An 8,780-nucleotide genomic window follows, 5' to 3' on the forward strand; every position below is an offset into this window, starting at 1 on the left:
TATCTGACTGGCTGGCATAATTCAAGCACCTGCTTTCAGATATTTAGCAGGCATTGTTTTGGAAACTGCTGTGCAGGATATCTCAGACCAGACATAATCCTCCCCTATGTCTTATGTGTAGGTAGCTAATTTTCATACAAAACATGGAGTTGGGAATCCAGTATTAATGCTCAGAAGCACTTCAGCTTTGCTAGGGTCCTAGTGCCCAGTGCAGCTGTTCACCCAGCTGTTTTCTGCCTCCCAGCTTCACAGGGCACTGCTTCACTCACAAACTGTCATGGGACATTGAATTAATTTTTCATGCTACTTTTTCTCTCTCTTTCTTTTTTTGCGCTCTGTATTATCCCCTTTTGCTGTTGTGAATACAAGGGTACCCTGAGGTCTTTTAGACTCCCAGTTGCTCCTGTGATGTGAATAATTAGTAAACTAAGCTCCTTATGATACCATTTATTTTCAAACACTTACTCAAGTGAGGAAAGTCCAGCGCTTCAAAAGACTCTGTGAAATGGCTCTAGTGAAGATACTGTCAAACTTCCCTGTGTATCATGATTTTGCAGTTTTCCAGGTTTTTTTGTTCGTTTTGTGTTTTTTTTTTTGTTTGTTTGTTTTTGTTTCTTGTTTTGCTAGCAAACAGTTATAGTGACTCAACCTCTGTGCTAAAGCTGTGGAAGGTTGCTGAAAGGCTCTGAACATAGGTGCTGTTCAAGGAATGCCTATGCTTACTTAGCTCATCGCTCTTTGATGCTCTATACTTTTCTAATTGTTGCTGTTTATTAAGCTAATTTAGCCATAAAATGGATGAATAGGAATATTAAAATAAAGGAAAAATTTACAGAGCAGCCTGTGTAATTATTATGGGTAGACTACAAATGCATGTCTTTAAAAACACGTCTGAAGGCACACAAGTAGAAAACGAGCTTAGTTTAATGGAGGATCCTACTTTTGTTTATTTAATTTTTTTTGCCCTATTGTCAGTGGAGGCAACTGCGTCATTGTGAGAAGGTAATAGCACATGCAATATTGGTAGGAGATTGGAACTTTACAGCCTGAATCTTGAATGCTGTCTTACTGCATGGCTGAGTTCTGTGACCGCTTAGTGTTGGGCTAGGGTGGTTTTTTGTAGGAAAATGACCAAAAGGTGAGGAAGGAAATGATTGATTTTTTAAAAAGGGGACAAAAAAGGGAATGGGTGAGAAAGTTACTTATGTGCAGCAAAAGAAAAATGAAAAGGAAGTAAAGTAGGAGTGGGTGGTATTGTGAATGAAAGTTATCAGGAGAGAGAGAACAGGTAGTGTACGAAATCAGAAATGGAATGGAAAATGCAAGAAAAAATGTACCAAATTTAGGAAATAAATCAATGTGAAAGTAGATGGAGAGAAGAATCATGAGACAAAAATGAATTCTCTTGTTTTTGTTCTTTATATCTTATGAATTTTAGTGCCAAAAGGAATACAGTAAATTGTCTAGCTACTGCATATTATCCCATGATGCTTGCACTGAAAATGAACTCTTCTGAGGGTAAAACTTCAATATTACAGTATTTGTTGTTTTAAACCCAGAAATTCTCCATGGTTGTGTTGTTTATAGATCTGCTCTGGTCATGGTAATCATGTTTGTCTCCCAAAAATTTTGTGCTATTCTAAAATGCTTTCCCATTTTTCCCTATGAATTTTCAGTTTGTCAAAACTGAAATTATCTGTATTCATTGTTCATTGCCAGATATTTTGAAACAAAAGCTATTTGGGGGATACTTTTCTTGAGGCTTTCACAGTATGATGGTGTCTGGAAGTTTAAAGTTGTACTGATCTTCAGATCTGCATTTCTGCCCTGCTGATGTTCCTCATTCCTTGGTTGGTATCAGGCTGGAATGAACTTATTCCATGCTATTCTTGCCCTGTTTTTCTTGGATGGCAGTTTGCTCACCTGTTTGTTGCCATCTCACAGTCTCTCTGCACTCCAGCTCATGGCTGGGTATGTTCTTCGATGACATAGTTTTTGACAACATTTTTCAGGATATATTTGACACTTGCAGAGACAAGGAACTGCTTGGGACCGATATCCAGGTACTATTTCTTCTCAATTTCAGTATGTGCACTTCCTTATTATAGAAAAAAAAAAAATACAGTGGTAAAGCTATGACTATGCATAGTCTTTAATTTTGTTTTGCTTTTCACTAATATTTTAAAACTTTATGCAAAACTAATGCAGAAAGTCCAGAACAAAACACCCAGATTTAATTTCACTACACCAGCCATTATATTTGACAAAAGCAAAACAAAGCAAAACATTTGAAGTACATTTAGTATGATTTATGTATATTTATAAAATAAGAAATCTCAATTTAAAAAAAAAATATATATATGATGGAAATTATTAAATGGTATTTGGAATGGAGCATAGGAGAGAAATAGCTTTTTTTATACCCCCAGTCGACAGCTGGGACATGGTGCACTTATCTTAGACTGTGTATTTCAGTGAGGCAATCACCTGAGGTGGTGCTGTTGTCATGGTTTTGTTATCGGTATTCCACATCATAACACCATGTAATGCACAGGTAATTAAAGAGTTGATACTCCAGTTCTGTGGATTGTCAACTGTCCGGATGCTGGGTTCTCAGAAGAGAACTACATATCCCAAGGGGACTTCACGTTCAGAGAGGAAGATGAGCCATGGGAGGACATCACAGGATCTCTGGCTCTCTCTCACTCGCTGCCTGGCAGTGTGTGGCTGTGCTCCCCAGCAGTGCGCCTCCAGTTCAAAGTAGGCTTTTTCAGTTTTGGACACTCTCTCACCTATTTTATTTGATTTATTAGCCTCAATTTCAATTATATTGTATTATTTTGCGTTACTTTGCATTCTGGTATATTTAGTAAAATTAAGTTTTCCTCCTTAGATCGTTGCCGCTGTTCTGTTTTTGGCCCAGCTCCCATCTCCCTACCTTTCCCTTCTTCCTTTCCCATTTCTGGGCCAGGAGCTTACAGACCTGCTGCCCCGTCACGGGCATAGATTGATCTAGATAACTCTGTGACAGCTGTGTTACTATCCAGCTCCTGGCTGTTCTGGCCAGACGTCATTGTCCCCACCATGTAATGTGGCTCCCAACTTCTCAGTCACATCCTTCTGGTCTATGTGGCAGTGGGGATGACAGGCAGATTGCTAAAGGTGGGCCAGCATGTTTCCATTCCTTTTGGCTTCTCTGGAAGAAGAGGATCATGTGCGTGCAGAAATTCTGCAGATCTGCATTTACCAGTATTTGTTATTCACTTTCTAATTTCTGGGATATGCACTATTCAGTCATCACTTTTCTGTGTAATTAGAAGCTGGAACAGAGGAGAAAAAAAACCCTATATATAAACACTCATGTTGATATGTAGACACAGCGACAAAATTCAGCAGCTCAGAATGAAAGGTGGCACTCTGTGCTTAATTTGCACCAGAGGGAAAAAGGATGTGAAGGGATGGGATGAAAGTCAGGCACAGTATATCAGCTGAGATTTGTGCTCCTGTGAGCATCCAAATGTTAACAATGAAACAAATGTTAGCAACTCTTTGAAATTTTCAGAACAAAACCTCTAAAGGAAGTTAAACATAAGTCTGTGCTCTGTAAGTTTTAATTTCATAGCAATCACCAGTTTGCATTAATTACTAGATATAATTTAATTAACTTCTCCATTTTAGAACATTTATTTTGAGCTATAAACATGATTTTTAGAAAGTTTGCTAAGGAACATGCAAGTAGGATGCATACTGTGGATCTTGAAACATATATAAAATTGAAATCCCAATGCAAAGAAGTTGCTCTGTTTGCACTGTAGCTGTGTATGTTTCTAACATCTTAAATATTGAAAAAATTTTCTTTGCACATAAAAGATTTTGCCAAACCTAAAGTCTATGCATATGGCTGAAGGTCAAAAATAGGTTCTTAGGTATAGAAATAAAAATAAATTAATGTTTCAAACTTTTTTTCTTTTGCCTTTTACTAAGTCATTGCAAGTTTTCTCCTTTAAAATTCTTCTGGAAGTTTGCTCAATGATTTTCATCTCTCTTAATTTTCTTTTCCAAATATAAAATCCCCAACGGGGCTGCATAGTATAATATTAGTCTCAATAATAATACTGCAATATTAAGACACAAACCAAGGATATTGAATGTTATCAGTTAAACAATTAACAGTTTAAGTATTGATAACTGACTTGGCATACAACATTCCAGCTGTTTTATTTTTTTTTAAATAAAATAATACCTTAATTTATTTGTATTCCACCAGCATGAATACATTCATTGCAAATTGCATGCACATAAATGGGAATCCGTTTGTAAACTACATAATCTTAACAATAAATAGTATTTGATCTAATGTTGGTTGTACATTTCTTGTTAAAAATGCAAGCTTTTACCAAAATGAAAACAAATTATTATTCTCCTTACAAATATTTTAAATATTTTTAATTACATATTTCATACCAAGTATATAAAAATAGTATTTTTTTGATAAATTTTGAGGTTTCATTTACATAACAAATAACGTGCAACAATTGACCACTCTCTACCAGCTCTATCTGGTTGATTGTCTAGATGACATGCAGTGACAATTGTCCCTTCGCTTTCACAGAACTGACAAACAGACCAGCAGGACCCACAATCACTGGAAGCAAGCAGTGCCATGGATATTGTTTAGAAACAACAGTCAGACACTCAGGGAAAACCTTTGCTTTGATGAATAAAAGCTGCCTATGACAGTTCTTTTATCCAAGACTTCCAGCTGCTCTGACCCTCAAGGTCTTTGGACTATCACAACAGTCTGCCAAACAGACCAGAAAGTTTTATTTGTATAGAAAATGCTTTTCAACATGCTTCTAGATTCTAGATTTTTTTTCCTATAGTATGAACCAGGAATACCTTTTCTTACTTTCTATAAATCTGAATTTTCATGTTTGTAAGTCTCTGTGATCACCAGAGAAAAGCTGAAGAATGCAGTCGTTGTACTCTCTAAATTTAAAAGTGGCAGCTGTGGAACATGCTTTGAGTGCCACTTCACTATTTCTCATTATACATCTATGGCTTGGTTGTCTTTCTCTTTAACATCCCTTGTGCTTGTGACAATATCTAGGGGGAAATCTGAGGTCTGTGCAGAAACTGTTCCACCTGCTCCTTCAAGGTCCCATGATCCTGGCAGGTTTTCCAGACTTAATGAGCTGATTGCTCCTTGGCTAAAGCTCCCTTCCTCAGACCTGCTGGGCAGCACGAGGTGCAGCGATGTCTCTGATGAAGAGCATACTGAAGAAGAAAGAGTAGCTGAAATAGACTGAAGAGGGGTCAAGGTAGTGTCTGAATGGGGAGAGGTACATCTTAAAAATTGCAAGTTATCTTTCTGAATTACCTGATACTGGGAAGGTGAATTATGAAGGCCTGATGTAGAAAAAAAATCATTGTCTGTAGAATTTTGAATATTATGTTCAGTTCTTTGGGGGCTGCTGCCTACAGAGGATAGATCTGTATTCCAGATGTCACATAATGTGTTACTGCGGCAGGGTTGTGCTTTGGTGCAAGTAATATTCCCAGCTTGCATGTGTGTGCAAGGTTGATGTGTAGTCCAAGCCATCCGAGCCTGCAAGCTTTCCAGGGTAGGACTCCGAGATATGCCATGCACTGTGCAGAATCCTGGCAGCTTCTGGGATGGGAGGAGGTTCTCCAGAAGGTACATCACATTCTTCATATCCTTACTTAATTGTGATACTTCATGAGTTAAAGTTGCGACCTGTTATGTCAGAACAAAATACCCCAATATTAATTTATGCAGTGCACGTTACAGTTATGCCTGAAATATGTTGTATTATTTTATTTTATTTTATTTTTAATTCTAAAAACATAAGATTTAGTCTGCAGTAGATTTATTTTAAGGAGACATGCTTTACTAACATATGTCTGGGATATAGTCCATCCCTTCACTCAGCTGCATGTTATGCTACCTGTGACATGCTGAAGTAATTGAACAACCCAATAAAAAGTTATAATGGAAACATTACAGCTATAATTCACCTGATTTTACACAACTTTGCTGTGAAGAAATACTGTCTTTCAAAGCAAAGTTTAAGAGAACAGGGTTATTAGTTTTGTTGTTGTTTGTTTGCTTTTAAATATGTAAACTTTAATAGTAACACTTTCTGATGCCTTGAGCTTTAGTAGTTGTATTCTTTGCATTTCCAAATTAGTTTGACAGCTTCTGTAGAGCGTTTTTCTTTACTACCAGTATTAAATAGCTTGTTAAATAGAAATTCAATTGCATGCTTTGTCTCCTGTAGTTAAATACAAATTGAGGTTATTGTATTCAAACCTTCCCATAAGTGATGAAAAGCTCTTTATAATATCACATGATTATTATTATTGCTTTGTTTAAATAGCATTGGAAAAACGGTTGTCTTTGTTTTTCAATACATACTCCACCTTTTGTTGCTGCTCTTTTAATGTTAGATTTTCTACCCAAAAGCCTATTGCTTACCAATGTACCTGGAGAGGTCCAGATTACATTAGAAGCCTATTAGAATATATTGCTCTTTTTTCTCTCTGTGGTTTACTTCTCTTTGCAATTCAAACTTTATTGAGACATCTTCCTGCCATCGCTCCTTCTGGACACCCAAAGAGGTGAAGAAGAAAATTTGCTTTTTGGGAAATGAAAGTTGAATTTTGGCAATGCAGAGAAAACTGTCTGCTTGCACTGCAGATGTAGCTTTGCTGTTCTCTTCCTTAGCTTTCCATTGGTTCTTCTATTCTGGAGCTTCATAAAGTCAATGAGACTTTCAGTCAGAATGCATTGCCTTTGAGGCCCAAATTAACAGGCTGCTGATGCTCTGTTTTCCAGTAAGTTGAGTGAATGAGAACTGAGCTGAGACAGACTTTTCATAGATCATCTATCAATTTACATCACCATTACTATTTTTGAGACAGACATATCTGATCTAAAGGCACTTTAGGAATTAGGCTAATTGCAGAAGAAAAACATGCAGGGCAACTAGTCTCAGTTTGGATCGAATATTTACAATTTGTGCAATGATAATTAATTTAAATGAATTAAATCTGGAAGATCTTGAAATTTGCTTTATCATGTCAGCGTATGAAAAATTCTCTGCCAACTGGCTGGCCAGGTCTCATGTAGTTCTGGGGTAACCAATCTGTCTGGATGAATTAGGACACTAAGATGATTGCTAATAGTGCTAAATAAGAACAAAACTAATTTTAAATACTAGGTTAAAAGAGAAGAAGCAATATACATTTCTCAAGAATAACTCATGGTGAAACAATCTAATTCCCTGGTTTTATAGTTAATTGTATTATATGTCTTGCCAGAAGGGTACTCAGAAGTTGCCATCCAAATGACAATCTTCTAAACCAAGAAAATATAACCAAAATGTAACCACTAAGTGTTAGATTCATGCATGACTGAAACAGTTTGTGATCAATTAACACAGTACTGTTCTGGGAGGACATTTCAAGCAACTCATTTTAGGCATCCTTCCTAACCTGCTCTTTTTTTTTTTTTTTTTTTTTTTTTTTTTTACATTTATTTTTAGTTGCTAAATGGAGTTCACATTCGCTTTTAAATATTAGTAATATGAAATTCAACAAAGATAATTGTTAAGCAACACATCTGAAAGGAAAATATCAGAGGCATGAGTATAAATACAATACTCTATGGGCATAAATATGATACTCTTCCAATGCAGTATATTACAAAACATGATCTGTGGTCTTGAATCACGCACTGTATGTATTAGTCATACTCCCAGGATATATCAACAGAACTTTTTTCATTGAACAAACGGAGTTTATCTTTATGAGGAATTACTTTGACTAGCACAGCTTGGGATCATGTACTTTGTAAGGGTTTTAAAAGATCTAATCACAGACAAACCAGAAGAAAATAAGGAGTCTTCCAAAACGGAATGAGTAAAGAAAGTGTGTAGGAATCAGGTTTGTTAAGCTGTGCTGTAACAATGTTTCCAGTATAAATGGTTTTGAGAAAGAGAATGACAATCAGGCTTTTCTTCTACCTTCTAGAGAAAAGAGAAAAATTGGTGATAAATGTCAACAGAGGTTTACATTTGGATGATAGGAAAATAGATCTTTTCAATATGTCAATGTTTTGAAATTCGTATTAGAGTTAACAACATTATGGTTATCTCCTATCATAGTAGTAATATTTTTTGTTGTTCAAATCGTCTTCTAGTCCCCAGTTTTAAACTCAATTACTTTCATTCTTGATTCATTTCCATGCCTCAGATGCATTTCCACTAAGGAAAAGCGAAGAAGGAACACCTCAATGAGTAGGCCCTGTGCCTTACATCCTACTTTAAAACAAACAAACAAACAAAATAAATAAATGCCCAAGCTTTAAAACATCAGTCACTTTAGTTACCATCATCTGTCAAAAACTTTTGAGCTAAAATTAAAAGCTGTAAAGAGTACTTCACATTCATCAATTTACAGAACAAAGAGAATGCAAAACAGAAGCAAGACAGGAGTTCTTAGGAAGTATGAATATGAACACTTGAAGGAATATATGTTTGAACAAATATGAATAGACCATAAAAATGTTTATTTTGTGCTTATGGTTTAGAAAACTTTTATTTCTTAAAACACATGATGCTAAGTTTGACATGGTTCTGTGTCTATTTTAATACTTAAAATACAAAATGGATAGATTGACCACAGTCAGTTCTCATTCTAAAAAAATATTATTAGCTTTTTTTTTTTTTTTTTTTTTTTTTTTTTTTTTTTTTTTT

At 35.7% G+C, this 8,780-nt stretch overlaps 1 protein-coding gene across 1 annotated transcript in view; it reads right to left on the bottom strand.

Annotated features, from left to right (window-relative positions):
• Positions 1-4,426: 4,426 nt before the first annotated feature.
• The window catches only part of KCNH8 (potassium voltage-gated channel subfamily H member 8), a 102,817-nt gene continuing 98,463 nt past the window's right edge, over positions 4,427-8,780 (bottom strand). The window contains exon 16 of the mRNA XM_042816848.1: positions 4,427-5,758. Coding sequence (XP_042672782.1) covers positions 5,048-5,758 — 711 coding nt within the window. The 3' untranslated portion in view covers positions 4,427-5,047. The remainder of the gene's footprint in view (positions 5,759-8,780) is intronic.

The sequence above is a fragment of the Centrocercus urophasianus genome, unplaced genomic scaffold (assembly GCF_019232065.1).
Source record: "Centrocercus urophasianus isolate 14NV4802_14NV808 unplaced genomic scaffold, USGS_Curo_1.0 seq_16, whole genome shotgun sequence".
NCBI lineage: Eukaryota > Metazoa > Chordata > Aves > Galliformes > Phasianidae > Centrocercus > Centrocercus urophasianus.